The 20,499-nt window shown below is 40.0% G+C and overlaps 1 protein-coding gene across 3 annotated transcripts; it reads right to left on the bottom strand.

Annotated features, from left to right (window-relative positions):
* Positions 1–3,444: 3,444 nt before the first annotated feature.
* On the bottom strand, positions 3,445–19,826 carry Fbp2 (Fat body protein 2). Of its 3 annotated transcripts, none has more exons than XM_067787286.1 (5): positions 19,535–19,826; positions 6,434–6,708; positions 6,134–6,361; positions 3,953–4,126; positions 3,445–3,842 (listed from the first exon to the last, which is right to left on the bottom strand). In XM_067787286.1, the coding sequence occupies exons 2-5, from the start codon at positions 6,527–6,529 to the stop codon at positions 3,561–3,563; spliced, it is 780 nt and encodes a 259-aa protein (XP_067643387.1). In that variant the 5' UTR covers positions 6,530–6,708; positions 19,535–19,826; the 3' UTR covers positions 3,445–3,560. The 3 variants fall into 3 exon arrangements, with proteins under 3 accessions (XP_067643387.1, XP_067643388.1, XP_067643386.1); XM_067787287.1 differs by lacking the exon at positions 19,535–19,826 and having other exon boundaries at positions 6,434–6,555; positions 6,623–7,138; XM_067787285.1 differs by lacking the exon at positions 19,535–19,826 and having other exon boundaries at positions 6,434–7,134.
* Positions 19,827–20,499: the final 673 nt, after the last annotated feature.

The raw sequence follows: 20,499 nt of genomic DNA, 5'->3' as shown, positions 1-20,499 counted from the left end.
GAGGTTGCAGGAAGTTAAGAGATTTACGAGTTGAAATGAATTACCATGTCTGATGTTTTTTTGTTTTTTTGCGATGCACCCGAGATGCGTTTGCGTATTACATGATAGGGTTTTAGTACAAGAAACGCTTTGATATTTGCCAAAATCTAAACATCAAATTTAGAAGCGCAATTCGTCGTTAAACACTTAACAAATACATAGTTGGATACGCTCCTGAATTGCTTTACTGAGAATTGAGAAAATTAATTTGGTTATTCACATTTAGATGGCATCCGCCGGACAATGCATCAAAATTGATCTAAAGTCCAGCTAAACAATAGTTGTTTTTAGTAGCAATATAAAAGTAACAATAAAAAAGGCTTTGTAACAAAACATAAAAACAATGAGTATAGTTGGATGCTATTTTTTAACATTTTAATAAATTTGTTTTCCAGGGTTCGTGTGTGTGTATATTCAACGAAAGTATGTCTTTTATAAATACTCGATCTGGCTGATTGTAGCTATCCATCCATTTATTACAGTACCACCATCACACAAACATACAGATACCTTATATGTATATTAGTTGTAAATGCGCTCACTCTCACAACAAACATGCATACATACAAAATACATACCTATATAGATTCATATAAATGTATTGAAACAGTGATATGTTGAAAATGCAAAAATAAAGTTGACAGCAGACCCCGATGCGCAGGGGATTGTTGTAAAATTACTAAATGCGTACATCCATACAAATACAAACAACATAAACAAATATGTATGTATGTATCTCTTTTTGCAACCTAGCGTAAATTTTGCAAAAGAATAAACATTTAGCAAAACATACAGATCAGCCTAAACCACTGCAAGTTAATAACTTATCAGAGCAGAAAAATATCTAAGCAAAGATTTGATAATAAAAAAGAAAAAAAATATACAAACTAATAAAAAAAAAGAATATATATTATTAAAAATTTAAGTCAATAATAAAAAAGAATACAATCAATTATGTTTTATTTGAAAGCCATTTTGATTTAGTTAGAAAATAAATTAGCAAAAGTTCTGCCTTAAAACCACACTTAAAGCCAGAACTTTTTAACTTAGAATTATTTAATAACTTTGGCAAGGGGAGCTAACTCTAGTTAAAAAGAGAACTTGCCGTCCTGCATTGAAAACCCAATAACAGTGGTCCGGGCCGGGATAAGACGTTGTACTTGAGTCAGCAACTTGTTTAGGTGTGAATTGGAACTATTTTCCGTCATCCCTTGTCAAATTTGGTTTCGAGACAACCCGTTTCTGCGTTGTGCCATTTTGTTGTTGTTCTTGTAGCAGTGCTTTGCCCCACCCAATAGGTGCGACCGATCACAAATTTTCATCAATATCCTCTAACGGGAGTCCAAGGAAACTTGCTCTTTCAACAGGGGTGGACCATAATGAAAGGGGTGTTAGAGGCGTTGGTTCCCCATTACAAATAAAGAGATGGTTGGTGTCATGTGGGGCAGGGCATATATTTTGTATGTCGGGGTTGATTCTGGATAGGTAAGAGTTTAGCCTGTTACAGTATCCAGAACGAAGTTGAGCTAGAGTGACTCGCGTTTCCCTGGGGAGTATGCGTTCCTCTTCCGCAAGTTTTGGGTACTGTTCTTTGAGTACTGGATTCACCGGGTAATTCCCGGCATAAAGGTCCGACGCCTGTTTGTGGAGTTCACTGAGGACCTGCTTGTGTTTTTTTGCTTCATACGGCTTAGTTCTCAGGTGCCGTATTTCCTCATAATGCTCACGGAGATGGCTCCTTAAGCCCCTAGGCGGTGTTCGCTCAACAATCAGATGTCTGTTGGGTTTCCCGGGTTTCTGGGTATTCAACAGGAACTGTTTGGTTAGCATCTCATTTCTCTCGCTGATGGGGAGTATTCTCGCCTCATTATGTAAATGGTGTCCTGGGGACATAAGGAGAGCAGTATTTTGACAGGCCTGTAGCTTCTTCCAGTGAGTAGTTTTTAGGCTTGGCGACCATATAGGGGACTCGTAGCATGCAATCGGCTGGCCAATTGCTTTGTATGTTGTAATGAGCGTTTCTTTGTCTTTTCCCCAAGTACTGCCAGCAAGGGATTTGAGGATTTTATTACGGCTCTGGATCTTCGGTATAATTGCGGCTGCATGCTCATCAAAATGTAGATCCTGATCAAACATCACACCCACACCCAAGATGACAGGGTGTAGGACAGTCGGTAGCGTAGTGCCATCGACGCGGATGCTCAAAATGGTCGACATTTGAGACGTCCATGTTGTAAATAAGGTCGCGGAGGATTTAGTCGTTGATAATGCCAGGTTTCGCGAAGCGAAAAAACCGGAGAGATCAGAGAGGTAGCCATTTATTCTGTTGCAAAGCTCATCGATCTGTGGGCCTGGGCCTGTGGCCATTATTGTGCAGTCATCGGCGTAGGAAACGATAGTATCTCCTTCTGGTGGCGAAGGTAGCTTAGATATGTAGAAATTAAAGAAAAGTGGGGATAGGACACCACTCTGTGGTACCCCTTGTTTAATTCTTCTTGGTTTTGATGTTTCGTTTCTAAATTGCACCGATGCCTGGCGACCACCTAGATAATTTGCGGTCCACCTTTTAAGACATGGGGGAAGGGTAGACCCTTCCAGGTCTTGCAGTAGCGTGCCATGGTTGACCGTATCAAAAGCTTTTGATAGGTCTAGTGCAACGAGTACTGTTCTATGGTGGGGGTTTTGATTTAAACCGCAATTTATCTGGGTGATAATGGCATTTAGCGCGGTGGTGGTGCTATGGAGTTTTCTGAAGCCATGCTGATGACGGGCTAGCTGCAAATTTGAAGTAGGGGAGCGTTGTGCCATCATCATCAGTGTCGATTTTCGTTCAGAGAAGAAGTTTGTCTCGAAACCAAATTTGACAAGGAATGACGGAAAATCGTTCCAATACACATCATTTATCCACCGTCGGAAAATCAACAAAACAAAATAACTTGTTTAGAGTTTACAGCTACAAATTTGATAAAGTCTGGGACTTTGTTCTGAATCTATGCTTAAATCTTCTAGGTGAAAAACATATGTTCTTTAAATTTATATCAGTATACCTTAGGCATTGTCCTTGCATTATGAGAAACAAAATCCGCTGCTTTAAGCTATCATTAATTAAAACACAATTACTATTTGATGAGACATTTTCTAAATTTCTTTATTTACTTCAAATAATTTTGTTTCTTCTTTTCTTTGTAAGGTTTTTAATCACATTTTGAAATATCCTTTATTCGCGAAAGCAACACATTTACATATGCCAATAATTGGGACTTTGTTCTGAATCTATGCTTAAATCTTCTAGGTGAAAAACATATGTTCTTTAAATTTATATCAGTATACCTTAGGCATTGTCCTTGCATTATGAGAAACAAAATCCGCTGCTTTAAGCTATCATTAATTAAAACACAATTACTATTTGATGAGACATTTTCTAAATTTCTTTATTTACTTCAAATAATTTTGTTTCTTCTTTTCTTTGTAAGGTTTTTAATCACATTTTGAAATATCCTTTATTCGCGAAAGCAACATATTTACATATGCCAATAATTGGTTGGCATCACTTCCTTCAATTGTCCAACATTGGCCAAATAAACTGCACCAGTTTTATTAATTTCCATCGCCTTAACCATATTCATAGCAACCTCTTCGGGTGTTTGTTGTTTAGCTTTGTTCATCGTCTCAATCATTTCATCAACATACGACTGTTGACCCCACATCGACTTTTCACGTAAATTCAGTATCGTTTCACTGGTAGTAAGACCAGGACAAACGACAATGAAAGCAACGCCTGTGTGTTGATGATGTTGTTGATCCTGTGGGAAATGAAAATGTATCGTAAGAATTTTGTGCATATATGTATGTATATGTGAAAACATGTTTTTTTGTTCGAAAACCGACTAAACAATTACATGTGGATACTTACGCCCATCGATCGTGTAAATCCAACAACGCCATGTTTGGCAGCAGCATATACTGGAAAGGCAGGTGCAGGCTCTAAACCATATACGGAAGCGATATTCATAACAATACCACCATGACCCATTTGTTGTTTGTCCATATAAGGCATACACAGCATCACCATGGTCATCATGCCCATCTGAAATTGAGATAGAGAAAATTTTGAGTAGAATATAGTGATATGGGCGGAAATTTCAGGCGAGCCATCATAATTTGCTCGGAGTGGAAGCTCAATGTGGTAGGGGGAGATTGAAGAAAGCCTTCACGTAAAGGCAAGTGGCTGTGTACAAATTAATGGAAGGGGTATGGACTGCGTTTTACTGTGCTGATTCGGTAATAAGCAGATCGTATAAGCTGCAGCATAGATACTGGAGGAAAACTTCATAAACTACAATCCCCTCAACTTTAAAATTGATAGCCAGTCTACCGTTAAGGCGCCTGCATCATGAGCTGTGTTAGAGTGCAAATAAGCACGCAATAATTGGAAGAGTCGGTCAGATGAACATAAATGGTACCGCAAAGGCGGATAAGCTGGCAAAAGAGGGCACAACATATAAACCATATTCGGTAGACGTCCTAATTCTATCGAGTGAGATAAAAAGGAGTCAAAAATTGCCCTTGATGAGCCAAGCAGAAACTAAATGGGGTTAAACTGAAACGACAGCGCTTGGTAACAAAATAAACGGCTATCTCCCTGATCTCTCCAGTTTTTTCACCTCGCCAAACCTGACATCATCGCCGACTAAATCATCGGCGACCTTATTTACAACATGGACGTCCCAAATGTCGACCATTTTGAACATCGACGTCCCAAATGTCGACCATTTTGAACATCCACGTCGATGGCACTACGCTACCGACTGTCCTACACCCCAAAATCTTGGGTGTGACGTTTGATCAGGATCTACATTTTGGTGAGCATGCAGCCGCAATTGTACCGAAAATCCAGAGCCGTAATAAAATCCTCAAATCCCTTGCTGGCAGTACTTGAGGAAAAGATAAAGAAACGCTCATTGCATGCTACGCGTCCCCAAGCCTAAAGACTACTCACTGGACCAAGCTACAGGCCTGCCAAAATACTGCCCTCAGAACCGCCACGCGCTGTCTTATGTCCCCAGAACACCATCTACATAATGAGGCGAGAATACCAGGGAGAGAAATGAAATGCTAACCAAACAGTTCCTGTTGAATACCCAGAAATCGGGACATGTCAACAGACACCTGATTGATGAGCCAACACCGCCCAGGGGCTTAAGGAGTCATCTCCGTAAGCCTTATGAGGAAATACGGCACCTGAGAACTCAGCCGTATGAATCCAAAAACACAAGCAGGTCCTCAGTGAACTCCACAAACAGGCGTTGGACATCTATGTCAGGAATTGTCCGGTGAATCCTGTACTCAAAGAACAATACCCCAAACTTGCAGAGGAGGAACGCACACTCCCTAGGGAAACGCGAGTCACTCAAGCTCATCTCCGATCTGGATACTGTAACAGGTTAAACCTACATATTCGGAATCAACCCCGACATACAAAATGTATGCCCTGCTTGCAATGTGTCCCCACATGACACCAACCATCTCTTCAATTGTAATGTGGTAACAACGCCTCTAACACCCCTCTCATTATGGTCCACCGCTTTGAAACAGCAAACTTCCCTGGACTCCCGTTAGGGGATATTGATGATAATTTGTGATCGGTCACACCTATTGGATGGGGTGAAGCACTGCTACAACAACAACAGCCCTTGGTAGGCGAAAAAATCACGAGTCGCTCCGGTACATAGAACCGGCTGCCGTCGGAAGTAAGCACTGGAGCACATCAACAACTAAGAGTGGAGCTGAAGTGTCAAGAGTTATGTGTCGTGTCAGTAGACTACAAAGCGGGTATTGTAGGCTCATGTTGTTGTTGTTGTTGTAGCGATAAGGAATATGTAGGCTCATGAGGGGGGTTCTTACAGAGCACTGACTTTTGGTATCACATGTACATAATTTGTTGTAGCAGTGCTTTAGAGATTGATACTCCGTATTGGTATCCGTTGTTATGAAGCAGGCATCACTGGCGTAACTTGCGCATTAAGTATACACAAATCCGTAAGGTTAAAAAAAAGAGATTTTGCAACATTTTTCAAATTATCACATTTCTTACCAAATTAACTCCCACTGTGGTTTCCATATCCTTATCGGCCAAAACTCCAGCACCATTAATCAAAACATCGATATTACTAACAACACCCGTCGCTTGTTTCACAGCATGTTCCATACTGGAGTGATCCATCAGATTAACTTGGATGTATGTAACTTTGACGGAGGTATTTTCAGATTGCAATTTCTGTAACATCTCCATATTCTCCATGCGACTCATCACAATAAGGTGCTTTAAAAGGAAACAAAAAAATTATTGCAAAAGTCAAATAAAGTCAAAATTTGAATAAAACATTAAACTTACGCTAATTTTCTTCTTCATCAGCATTTTGGCTACTTGATAGCCAATACCGCTGAAGGCACCGACATAAACAACATTTTTACCATTCAAATCGAACATTTTGTACTTAATTAAAATTGTATTTGCTTTACAAAAACAATAATTAGAATGTGTTTGTCGGTTGAATACTTAGATCTGTATGCACTAAGCTACCTTACAGCGGACAGTGATTTCCCATAGGACGACCATTGGCTTTTATAGTCATCCGCATGTTGTTGATCCATCCATCTCCATATGCACTGTAATCGCAAATTGAATAAAAAACAAGTAAGGAAGGCTAAATTCGGGTGTAACTGAACATTACATACTCAGCTAAGGGCTTTGGAGACAAAATAAGGGAAAATCACCGTGTAGGAAAATGAACCCTGGGTATCAAATGCAAGGTATTAATGAGTATTTTAAAAGGGAGTAGCCTTAAGTTGTATATGTGAAGGCGTTTTCGAGATATCGACCAAAATGTGGACCAGGGTGAACCAGAAATTCATTTGTCGGGTAGCGCTAATTTATTTATATATGTAATACCACGAACAGTATTCCTGCCAAGATTCCAAGGGCTTTTCATTTCGCCCTACAGAACTTTTTCATTTTCTTCTACTTAATAAAGGTAGTCACACCCATTTTACAAAGTTTTTTCTAAAGTTATATTTTTCTTTAATAAACCATTCCAATTACAATGTTTCATCCCTTTTTCATATTTGGTATAGAATTATGACATTTTTTTATTTTTCATAATTTTCGATATCGAAAAAGTGGGCGTGGTCATAGTCAGATTTCGGCCATTTTGTTTACCAAGATAAAGTGAGTTCAGATAAGTATGTGAACTAAGCTTAGTAAAGATATATCGATCTTTGCTCAAGTTATCGTGTTAACGGCCGATCGGAAGGACAGACGCTCGACTGTGTATAAAAACTGGGCGTGGCTTCAACCGATTTTGCCCATTTTCACAGAGAACAGTTATCATCATAGAAACTATGCCCTTACCAAATTTCAGAATTATTGGTAAAGTTTTGTTCGACTTATAGCATTAAAAGTATTCTAGACAAATTAAATGAAAAAGGGCGGAGCAACGCCCATTTTGAAATTTTCTTTTATTTTTGTATTTTGTTGCACCATATCATTACTGGAGTTGAATGTTGACATAAGTTACTTATATACTGTAAAGATATTAAATTTTTTGTTAAAATTTGACTTAAAAAACTTTTTTTTTAAAAAGTGGGCGTGTTCGTCATCCGATTTTGCTAATTTTTATTTAGCACACATATAGGAATAGGAGTAACGTTCCTGCCAAATTTCATCATGATATCTTCAACGACTGCCAAATTACAGGTTGCAAAACTTTTAAATTACCTTCTTTTAAAAGAGGGCGGTGCCACGCCCATTGTCAAAATTTTTACTAATTTTCCATCCTGCATTATAAGGCCAACCCACCTACCAAGTTTCATCGCTTTATCCGTCTTTGGTAATGAATTATCGCACTTTTACGGTTTTTCGAAATTTTCGATATCGAAAAAGTGGGCGTGGTTTTAGTACGATTTCGTTCATTTTAAATAGCGATCTGAGTGCCCAGGAACCTACATATCAAATTTCATCAAGATACCTCAAAATTTACTCAAGTTATCGTGCTTACTGACGGACGGACGGACATGGCTAAATACATTTCTTTTTTCGCCCAGATCATTTTGATATATAGAAGTCTATATCTCGATTAGTTTATGCCGTTACGGATTACCGTTATGCGAACAAAATTTTAATGTACTCTGTGAGCTCTGCTCAGCTGAGTATAAAAAATGGAAATGTTCAAAAGGCCATTTCAGATTGATAAGACAGGTGAAATACATTGTCGTTGCCCTTGTCGTTGTCTTCTATCTCGTTACTTGATTATTTAGGTATAAGCATTTGTGAATATTTTCGGTTGTGCCCAAAAAACGCGCCTGCCATTTTTTGCCGATAACTTATGCCTATAAGACACACCAAAAGAAGCAAAGTCTGCAAGAAAGGTCACCCACACTGACAGAATGTTAGATATCACCTATGTGTTACAAGCAGCCAGATTTGTTAATAAAATCAAGAGTAATCGAAATCCCTGTCCGATAATCTCCCTTGATTTTTAAAATCGGCCTTCCAAAACGTTTTAGACATTTTATAGCTTGAGCCAGCGATTCGCAGTCTCCTTGGAGACCCGCACTTTAGCAGGCATCTTGCCTGTGATGTGAAGCCTTAGCCGAACTAATTAGCGTCCGACTATGTGGTTGAGCTGTTTAGGGCCTGCGTCTACGCCGTTCCATTTATAGAATGGCGGCGGGATGGTGACCTCTTGACCTTGGTTTTGCACAGAACAATCTCCCTACAGACCCCCACAATAGTGGGCACCATAAAGCATTGTCCAGCGCTTGGGACTACTTAGTCGTACCAACCAACGGCGAAAGAGAGTTTTTGAAATGCACCCGTGAGACCGACGGTCAAAGACAGTTCTTTGCCGAGAACTTTGCAGCGAGCATTCCGCTATTAAGTAACCGAATCAAGGGGGAAGAAGTCCCCGGCGAGAAGAGGCAGCGACTCAAGTTGATCCCGTGAAAGTGACGAACTGTTGAAGTAGTGGATGTTTTCGAGCTGCAGTTATTGTAGCAGTGTTACATATCAGAAATGATTGAAGAATTCCGGAAAGCTGAGATAAAAGCAGAGCCTATAGTACTGCTGATGACGCTTGACGTCGAAAATGATTTCAACTCAACCAGATGGGACGGCATGCTCGAGAACGCTTTTTCAAAGTATCCGAATAATTGTTTGAAGCACTTTTCTTGCTGTTTTCGCAGCCGAAAAAGCTGCATCATAATTGCTGGCGACAAAAACGGAGATGGTCATTTTCACGAAGAGTCGTATTACACATAGCTCTACCAAAAGTTTGGGGTAAGGTTAGGCAGCAAGCTTTTTATACTCAGCTGAGCAGGGCTCACAGTGTATATTAATTTTGTTCGCATAACGGTACCCTGTAACGGCATAAACTAATCGAGATAGATATACAGGCCTGTTCTGAATTCCGATTCCGATCAATTTTTATGGAATCAAAATGGATTGGTGTTCTCAATTTCGATTCCGACCAAAAATTATCGGTTTGAAAAGTATTGCCTCTGAGCAGTCGGAATGAAAATTAATTGGCAGATTATACACAAATGTTGCGATATTTGTCTTTCAAATAATTTTTTTTAATTCTTCATTTTATTTGGAAGAGTTGTATGTATTTTTTTATTTAAATTTGAGGTAAATTGGCATAATAAATCTTTCTTTAAAAACTTCTATCAAGAAATCTATTAGGCAAACAAATCGATGCTGATCGAAATGAAGTCGACCTGTTCTGAATTCCGATCCAGCGCATTTTTACGATTCGCACGCACAATAGCACATATTCTTGCGTCTGCGCATCCAAAAACGATATCTGCAGGCATTTTTTAATTAAAATAAAATTTTATGATACTTAAAACAAAACACATAAACAAAAACAGCTGATTAAACTGGTTACCGAATCGGAATGAAAACGATTCGAAATCGACTGCGAATCGATTTTTTACAATCGGAATTGAGAACACCAAATAGAAACCGAGTCGAAATCAATGTCGTTTTACTTCTCATTCCGAGTCGGAATTCAGAACAGGCCTGATAGACTTCTATATATCAAAATGATCTTGGCGAAAAAATAAATCCATTTAGCCATGTCTATCCGTCCGTCGGTCCGTCGGTAAACACGATAACTTGAGTAAATTTTGAGGTATCTTTATGAAATTTGGTGTGTAAGTTCCTGGGAACTCATCTCAGATCGCTATTTAAAATGAAGGAAATTGGACCACTTTTTCGATATCGAAAATTTCGAAAAACAGAAAAGTGTGATAATTCATTATGAAAGACGGATAAAGCGATGAAACTTGGTAGGTGGGTTGACCTTATGACGCAGAATAGAAAACTAGCAAAATTTTGGAGCATGGGCGTGGCAACGCCCACTTTTAAAAGAAGGTAATTTTAATTTGGCAGTCGTTGAAGATATCATGGTGAAGTTTGGTAGGAACGTTACTCCTATTACTATGTGTGTTCTAAATAAGAATTAGCCAAATAGGATAACGACCACGCCCACTCTTTAAAAAAAAAATTTTTTTAAAGTCAAATTTTAACAAAAAATTTAATGGCCCGTAATCATAGTCGAAATAAAAAAATTTTCTATTTAAACGCGATGAATTTAAAAGGACGTCAAACAAAAAAAATTATTAACCCGTTGTGATTGAAAATTTGGTATTTTTATTGAAGACATATTAAAGCGATTCAATATTAATCTATATTTGTATCGGTTTCTCGCGTTTATAACAAAAAAAAAAATGAAAAGATCAAAAACAGTTACGCGTTGTGCAGTTTGCGGAGATGCTAAGGATGTATCAGTTGTTCGGTGCTTTAAGGCGCCTACCAGTGATGAAAGGCGTCGACGGTGGGAGATTAGTTGTGGCGTCGCATTAAAAAACTCTTCGCATGTATGCGAGCAACATTTTAAAGAAAGGGACTTTATTGAATGTCCAACGCACACTAATTTTTTTAAGAAGGCACGTTTGTTTCCTGGTGCGGTACCTGCACAATTGCAGCCACAAGTGTTTGAAGGCCAGAAACTGCTTCTCAATGAGGAACCGTTGCATGCTAACGCACAGCCTGTGCATGTAGACGCGCAAACGCAGACAGAGTAAGCAAAGAACATTTGACCTTAATAAGTTTCAAGCTTATATTAATCGTGTATTTATTTTTATTCAGGGATGATTCAAGTGAATGTAGCTTTAGAGCTGAAATCTATTTACTTGGTCAAAAAATAAAAAAACTTGGAAGCGAGTCTTGCTGACCTCAGCGCGCAGCTAACAGATGCAAAAACTTTGAGGGCATCAGTGGAGAAATTGTTTAACGAGGGTCAAATGAAGAAACTCCTTTATCCGCATAAAAAAGTTATTTGGGAGTGGGAAGATATTTCTGCCGCTATATGTATACATTCTGCTGGGCCCAGAGCATATAGGCATCTATGTATATGCAAACAATTTCCCATTCCCTCATATAAGCACACTTCAATAATGGGCGCGTAAAATAAGTATTGAGGAGGGTATTTTAAAGTTTTCTTTAGAATGACTTAAGTATCGAAACGATATTCCGGAAGATGATCGCTTCCCAAGGCAGTCGGTTCTATGTACCGGAGCGACTCGGGATTTTTCCCGACCAAGGACTGTCATTTCAGTGTGACCCCATTTAATTTGTTTCGTCCCTCCCACAAATTGTCATCCTCACAGCAGCTCCTTGCAGCAGGACTGCTACATATTCTCTTACTCCGGGAAGGTATCGAACCCAATCCGGGTCCGTCTCCTGACCCCGGTCCTGAGAAATGGTTTTGCTGCATCTGCCAGAAAAGAATCTTTTTAGGACGGTCATACTCTGTTCAGTGTGTCTCGTGCAAGGGATGGTTGCATCGGACAGGTTGTTCTGGGCTTGATCCCAAAATCCGACGTCCACGTAACTTTTATAAATCTTTTGTGGCTCCTTGCTGCTCACGCCCAAGGGCGTCCCGTAGTCTACGCCTAAGCGTATCCCCACTACCTTCCAGCAGCTTCGCTGCTCAGCAAGCCACAACTAGTACCCGCTGCTGCTCGCGCCCCACGGCGCCAACAACTCAAACAGCTGATACCACTCATAACTACTACCTTCGTAGTAGAGCTGGTAGCAATGCTGAGCATCAGCCCCTGCCCCCGTCTTCTTCTCCCCCCTCTTTTCTGGCAACAATCGTGCAGGTCAGGGAAACAGACTCTTAGTCCCTGCCTCCGTTTGCACCGTCTGCCAGCACAGAATATATAGGTTTGCGACATCCGCTCAATGCAGCTCCTGCCTTGGGTGGTGCCACTTTCCTAGATGTTCTGGTCTCCGCGACGGCAACCCCTCGACGGGTTTCATCGCGCCATGTTGCCAGGTCGGAAACCCAAATCATCCGGGTACCCCAATGCTTGCCCAAGGGCGCCCAGTCCCAAGGCCACAACAGCAATTGCGTCCTGGCCTTCCACAACCTAGGCGTAGTCACCCCTCACTTACCCCTAGAGTGGCGGCGTCACCCCTCATGCACTTCAGAATTCTGCAGTTCAACTGTAATGGACTAACTGGGAAGATTACGGAGATAGTCGATTTCATGAAGCGGCACAACATCCGCATTGCTGCGATTCAAGAGACTAAACTCACAGCAAGATCTGCATTGCAGACCTGCTCTGGTTATAATGTCCACAGGAAGGACCGCGAGAGCGGAAATGGAGGCGGCCTCGCGTTTATTATACACCACTCTGTGCAATATCATATATTTGATCCTGGCATCGACCGCAGTGACAATGTCTTAGAACGTCAAGGCCTATCTGTCCGGTCAGGCGATGCAAATCTAGAAATCATCAACATCTACATCCCTCCTGTCACCTGTTGCCCCAGTGGATACCGCCCTAATATCGAGGCCTTACTCACTGGCAACAATCGCATTATCTTGGGCGATTTCAATGCCCATCACGACCTATGGCATTCAAACTTGCGGGCGGACAGTAGGGGTGAGATGTTGGCGGATCAAATAGACGAAACGACGTTCTGCACAATAAATGGAGACGCCCCCACACGTATGGTAGGAAGCTGTCATAGCTCGCCAGATATCTCAATCGTGAGCGCAGAACTCGTAAACTGCGTCAACTGGCAGCCGATGGTAACATTGACATCCGACCACCTGCCCATACTTATTTCGTTCGAGCGTACCGCCGACTTCATCGTCACCGAAAAACGCACTTTCATAAACTTCAAAAAAGGAAAGTGGGAAGAATATAAATCTGCAACAGACAGCAGCTTTGCTGCCCTCCCTATCCCGACTGATGCCCGCCAAAGGGAGCGTGCCTTCCGTAAGGTCATTGAATCCGCCTCGGCACATTTCATTCCCGCGGGGAGAATTCCCGAAATCCGGCCCCACTTCCCGGCGGAGGCCGCGAGCTTAGCGAGGGAACGCGACCTTATAAGACAGCTTGATCCAGGCGACCCCCAAATAGGGGATATAAACCAACGCATCAGATTGCTTGTGGACGAACACAAGCGGGCGAAATGGGAAGAGCACCTAAGAGGTTGTAACCTCTCTACCGGTGTAGGTAAACTTTGGTCCACCGTAAAGTCCCTATCGAATCCGACTAAGCACAAAGACAAAGTTTCCATCGCCTTTGGCGATAAGGTGCTGTCGGATGCGAAAAAATGCGCGAGCGCTTTCTGCCGACAAAGTATAATGCATCCTACGGTCGACAAAGATAGACGGAGAGCCAATAGACACGCACATAAACACAAACTCAGCGCGTCACCAATTACCATCACCGCTAGAGAGGTTAAGGACGCCATTGGTCGCGCTAAACCATCCAAAGCAGTGGGCCCAGACGGGATAGCCATGCCGATGCTTAAAAACCTAGGGAAAGAGGGTTTCAAATATTTAGCGCATGTCTTCAACCTGTCTCTTTCCACCTTTGTCATACCCGAGAAATGGAAAATGGCCAAGGTGGTCCCGCTACTAAAGCCTGGGAAACCAGCTAACGTAGGTGAGTCATATCGTCCGATATCTCTCCTATCGCCAGTGGCAAAGACGCTTGAAACCATTTTGCTCCCTTATTTCCAAGCACATTTGCAGCTAGCCCCTCATCAGCATGGCTTCAGAAAACTCCATAGCACTACCTCCGCGCTAAATGTCATTAGCACCCAGATAAATTGCGGTTTGAATCAATATCCCCACCATAGAACAGTACTCGTAGCGTTAGACCTATCAAAAGCTTTTGATACGGTCAACCATGGCTCGTTACTGCAAGACCTGGAAGGGTCTACCCTTCCCCCAATGTCTTAAAAGGTGGACCGCAAATTATCTGGGTGGTCGGCAGGCATCGGTGCAATTCAGAAACGAAACATCAAAACAAAGGAGAATTAAACAAGGGGTGCCACAGGGTGGTGTCCTATCCCCTCTTTTGTTTAATTTCTACATATCTAAGCTACCTTCACCACCGGAAGGAGTCACAATCGTTTCCTACGCCGATGACTGCACAATAATGGCCACAGGCCCTGGCCCAAAGATCGATGAGCTATGCAATAAAATAAACGGCTATCTCCCTGATCTCTCCAGTTTTTTCGCCTCGCGAAACCTGGCATTGTCACCGACTAAATCTTCCGCGACCTTATTTACAACATGGACGCCCCAAATGTCGACCATATTGAACATCCACGTCGATGGCACTACGCTACCGACTGTCCTACACCCCAAAATCTTGGGTGTGACGTTTGATCAGGATCTACATTTTGGTGCGCACGCAACCGCAATTGTTCCAAGAATTCAGAGCCGTAATAAAATCCTCAAATCCCTTGCTGGCAGTACCTGGGGAAAAGAAAGAAACGCTCTTGAACACATACAAAGCAATTAGCCAGCCGATTACGTGCTACGCGTCACCCATATGGTCGCCAAGCCTAAAAACCACCCACTGGAAGAAACTACAGGCCTGCCAAAATACTGCTCTCAGAATCGCCACGGGCTGTCTTCTTATGTCCCCAGAACACCACCTGCATAATGAGGCGAGAATACTCCCCATCAGGGAGAGAAATGAGATGCTGACCAAACAGTTTCTGTTGAATACCCAGAAACCTGGGCATCCCAACAGACATCTGATTGACGAACCAGCACCGCCTAGGGGCCTAAGGAGTCATCTCCGTAAGCATTTTGAGGAAATACGGCACCTGAGAACCCAGCCGTATGAAGCGGAAAAACACAAGCAGGTCCTTGGTGAACTCCATAGACAGGCGTCGGACCTTTATGTCGGGAATTGCCCGGTGAATCCAGTACTTGAAGAAAAATATCCAGAACTCGCAGAAGAGGAACGCATACTCCCCAGGGAAACGCGTGTCACTCTTGCTCAACTTCGTTCTGGATACTGTAACAGGTTAAACTCTTACCTATCCAGAATCAACCCCGACATACAAAATGTATGCCCTGCTTGCAATGTGTCCCCACATGACACCAACCATCTCTTTAATTGTAATGTGGAACCAACGCCTCTAACACCCCTTTCCTTATGGTCCACCCCTGTTGAAACGGCAAGTTTCCTTGGACTCCCGTTAGAGGATATTGATGACAATTTGTGATCGGTCGCGGCTATTAGGTGGGGCGAGCATTGCTACAACAACAACAACAACATGATCGGGTTTCTATACTTTGTTTTGATGAAATGAAGGTTTCAAAATTATACGAGTACGATCCGACAAAAAAGATGGTTGAAAAGCCGAGTAATTACGTTCAAGTTGTAATGGCTACGGGGTTAAAGGGTTCATGGAAGATACCTATATATTACGCTTTTGACTGCAAAATCACGAAGAACGTGATACACTCCATAATAGTTTGCCTACACAAAGTAGGGTATCCTGTTGTAGGAATAGTTTTGGACATGGGAACTACTAATACAGCTTGTTGGAAACAACTTGGAGTAACACCAGGTATTTGGCCTTTTTTTTAATTTTTTAATAAAATTAAATGTTTAGAAATGGTTTTCGCCAAATACAATGGTGAAGAAATATCCCACCAAAAAAATTTATTGCCAAATTTGCTAGAGCTATGCAAAGACATACACTTGGAAGATGTTAAAAAGCTTTTTTAGGTGCCGAATATTTTTTAGAATTAAGCATTTAAAAAAAAAAAATTGAGGATGCAAAAACATAAAAAAATTGCATTTAAAAATAAAAAAAATGGCAAAGACTATTGTATAAAAAAAGAACGTTGTTTTAATAATTTTCATAAATCTAAAATCCTTAAAAAGGTACATATTTTCTAAACTAGGTCTTGGTGGCAAAAGTGGCTACGTTAGATTTCTAGGGGGCGCCTAGAAATTATTGTTTAGCCAAGAGTCTCTTGCCTGACCCAAATACTAAGGCCTCAAAAAGGTAGATTCTAAAGTTGCACTCGTGTCAAAAATCGATCCATTAGATTTCTAGGTTGCAGCTTTTTTAGTTTAAATTAGTGTTTGGCCAAGAATCTTCCCGGTTTGGTCATTTTGCGGCTTCAGCATATGCGATATAATTTTTTAACAAGACAATTGTATGTGTCCAAATGCTGTGCTTGGGCCGCAAAGGATTAATACGCTTGCTTACAAATTTTTGAAGGAAAAACTCCTACAAAAACAAAATATTTCAGTTGTCAATTCTACCTTGTTGAATTTGCCTTGGAAGGAATTATTTTCCACAGGCGTCGACTTTTATTACATGTCAAAAAATTTCGGGAGAGGTGTCAAATGACGCGTTTTAATTTCGGAAGCAATAATTCGAAGGCGGCAAAGTAATACTTGTACTTTGTCAAGATATTTTTGCAAAAAAAGACCATTTTCATGTGGTTGATGTAATTTTGGTGATATCTATATATATAAAAAGAAGTGTACATTTTGATTGTCCTCAATAACTCGAGAACGTATAGAAAGATTGCCATGAAATTTTTAGGAAAGATAGAGGAAGGAGAGACGATGGTTAGTTTAGTTTGAAATCCCAAATCGGTTTAGCCATTCTTGAGTTATGATTTTTTTTAGAAAAAATTTAAAACTTGAAAAAAAAAAATAAAAAGAAGTGTACATTTTGATTGTCACTCCATAACTCGAGAACGGCTCGACAGATTGCCATGAAATTTTTAGGAAAGATACAGGAAGGAGAGATGATGGTTAGTTAATTTTGAAATCCCAAATACCCAAGGTTTGTCACCACCCAATCGTCCAATGCATAATTTATTTGATCGAGAATTGCAACGTGAACAACAGTATGATCCCAATGAATTGCAAACATTTGTGAATTTGAATGTTCCTAAATTAAATGACCATCAAAAACATGTCTATGATACCATCATCCAAGCGGTACTAAATGAAGTCGGTGGATTATATTTTTTGGATGCGCCTGGTGGGACGGGAAAAACATTTGTGATATCACTCATTCTGGCAGCCATTCGATCGCAACGAAAAATTGCATTGGCACTTGCTTCGTCGGGAATCGCTGCTACTCTATTGGATGGTGGACGAATAGTGCACTCTGCATTAAAATTGCTGTTGAATGTGAGGTATGCTTATATTTATTGATTGATCACTTTAAAATTTAATCGATATTAATTAAAATGTAATTATTTTCAAATTAACAGGTGATTGAATATCCCACGTGCAATATTTGAAGAAATTCTGCGATGGCAAAAGTTTTGCAACAAGCAGCAATTATTCTATAGGATGAATGTACAATGATGCATAAAAAATCGCTGGAAACATTACACCGTAAAATGCAAGATCTACGTCAGAATCAAGAAATTTTTGGTGGTGCATTAATATTATTGTCAGGGGATTTTCGACAAATATTGCCAGTGGTTCCACGATCAACACCGGCGGATGAGATCAACGCATGTTTAAAGTCTTCTCTTCTGTGGCGACATGTGCAAAAATTGACATTGAAGATAAATATGCGCGTTCAATTCCACAACGACCAATCTGCAGATCGGTTCTCGAAGCAATTGTTAGATATTGGCAATGGAAAAGTTCGAGTCGATAATACAAATGGATTGATTACATTGCCGAACAATTTCTGTACCATTATCCAATCAACAGAAGAGTTGATTGAAAGTGTGTTTCCAAATATTGTTCAAAATTACAGGAATCACAATTGGTTGAGAGAATGCGCAATACTGGCGCCAAAAAATTTACACGTCAATGCAATCAATTGTCAGAAAAAAATGCCAGGTGCAGTGACATCATATAAATCTGTTGATATCGCAATTAATGCAGATGATGCAGTGAATTATCCAATTGAATTTTTGAATTCATTGGAACCACCTTATGCCACCGCATTATTTGAATTTAAAGGTTGGCTCATCAATTATTTTACTGCGGAATTTAAATGCACCAAAACTGTGCAATGGCACAAGATTAGTAGTAAAAAAATTGATGCCGAATTTAATTGAAGCGACAATATTGACCGGAACAGCGAAAAATGAAATTGTATTCATACCACGTATTCCACTGATTCCAACAGACATGCCATTTGAATTTAAGCGTTTGCAATTCCCAGTGCGTTTATCATTTGTCATGTCCATCAATAAGGCACAAGGACAAACGCTTCAAATATGCGGATTAAATTTGGAGGAGCCGTGCTTTTCACGTGGCCTGCTCAAGAGTTGGAACTCCAAATTATTTGTTTGTGCTCGCTTCCAATGGGCAAACAAAAAATATTGTATATCGAAATGTTAATAATTTTGAAATACAATGCATTCATTTCATAAAAAAATGTATAATCTTTCATATCTTTTTTTGGTTGGTTGCTACGAAGTGCAACGGGGTCCGCTAGTTGTATACAAAAAAGAATTAACTAAAAAGGCGTTTTCCCAATTTTCACCAGTTTCGCAGCCGTTTGAGGGTAATTATTCAGTTTTTTGTGAATATCTATTAATAAAAACAATTTCTTATTGCAGACTTCTAATTATTGAATTACATTACATAATTTTTGAATTCAATTCTGCTGGCATTTCCTTTTGCGTCTTCTATTCCCCTTTGCATTTGCCAATTCCTCTGAAAAGAAAGCGTGAAATAAAACACGAAATACAACAAAAATTAGCAGCAACAATTTTAAGAACTGCTTGGTACGGGCGCTGGTGAACTACTAGTCTATGTCATAATCGACTTGAGTTCAATGATTTTCTAATGTAAAAGGGACTTACACTTTGCAGGTCCATGCACAATGGCTCAACATTCTATGTCACTTCTTTCCTATGGAAAACTATACTAAACTCCCTTTATTTATGCTGACTTTGCTAAGACAAACCTAAATTTGATTTAACATGATTATCATTGAATGTCCTGCATACTTATTAGTATCGAGGTTAGAGATATCCCTATTCGGTTTCGGGTATATTAAATTAAACGGCTTTAACGGTTAGGGCCACCTAACATTTAAGGTTTGCATTTTGGCCGTCACATCTGTCTAAATGAAAACAACTTTTCTTTACAACATTCTTACAAACTATTCAACATGAATAAGCCTTGTTGCTTCCTTTGCTTTAAGGATCCGAAATCCGCTTTAACTACTTATTCGTTTATGTTGCGAGATTTAAATAATTTTGTAAGAACGAAATTAAGTATATTTTCATGTTCATGTTCAATTAAAAGATTGTGCACTCAATTTTAAATTGATGGCTGATAAAAAACAGCGAATTTTTACAAAGCGTTTGCTAATAACATTTAAATAGAATTGAATGATAATTATCCGCCACCGGATTATGATCAAAACGCGTTTTCAGGTACTCCTTTGAATATTTGTGTGCTATTGTAAAATTTTTTGTCAAGTAAAAAATTACCATTTTTTATACGTGGAGTCAAGTAATCACGGTTGTAAGGAACAGGGCGAACTTTTCATATTTCTAAAAAAATTCTCCATAGCGCCAATCAATACCTTTTTTTCATACGGATACCCTGTCCATGCTTATTTTAGCTGAAAACTGTGTTTAATATGTCTATGACAAACCAAAATTTTAAATCCCATTTTTAATTTAGGCAAGATTTTAATTAAAGTGTATTTTAGTCAGCGACTATGACTACGGGCCAATATCTTTACAGTATATAAGTAAATTATGTCAACATTCAAAGCCAGAAATGATATTGTTACGAACATTAGCAACACTAAGGGGTACTGCCATCTCTAAGCCGATGCTAAGCAGTGACTGTATGCACATCAATAATTCAATCATTATGTCTACACATATGTACGTACACGCAGCGGAGAAGCAACGCACAAATACATGTAGATATCTTATCTGAGATATGCAATTATAATTGTGGAAGTGTCGCTCACAAACACACGCGCATATGAGAGCTATACATGTACATCTGTAGTTAGAATTATAGCAGATAACCAACTAGTAGATTATAGAACAGAAGCGCCTAGAAGATGCAACGAGGAAATCAAAGAGTATAAAAGGCAGCAAC

Source organism: Eurosta solidaginis, chromosome 5 (assembly GCF_040869045.1).
Source record: "Eurosta solidaginis isolate ZX-2024a chromosome 5, ASM4086904v1, whole genome shotgun sequence".
NCBI classification, from domain to species: Eukaryota; Metazoa; Arthropoda; class Insecta; order Diptera; family Tephritidae; genus Eurosta; species Eurosta solidaginis.
This window is presented reverse-complemented; position numbering and strand designations above follow the sequence as displayed.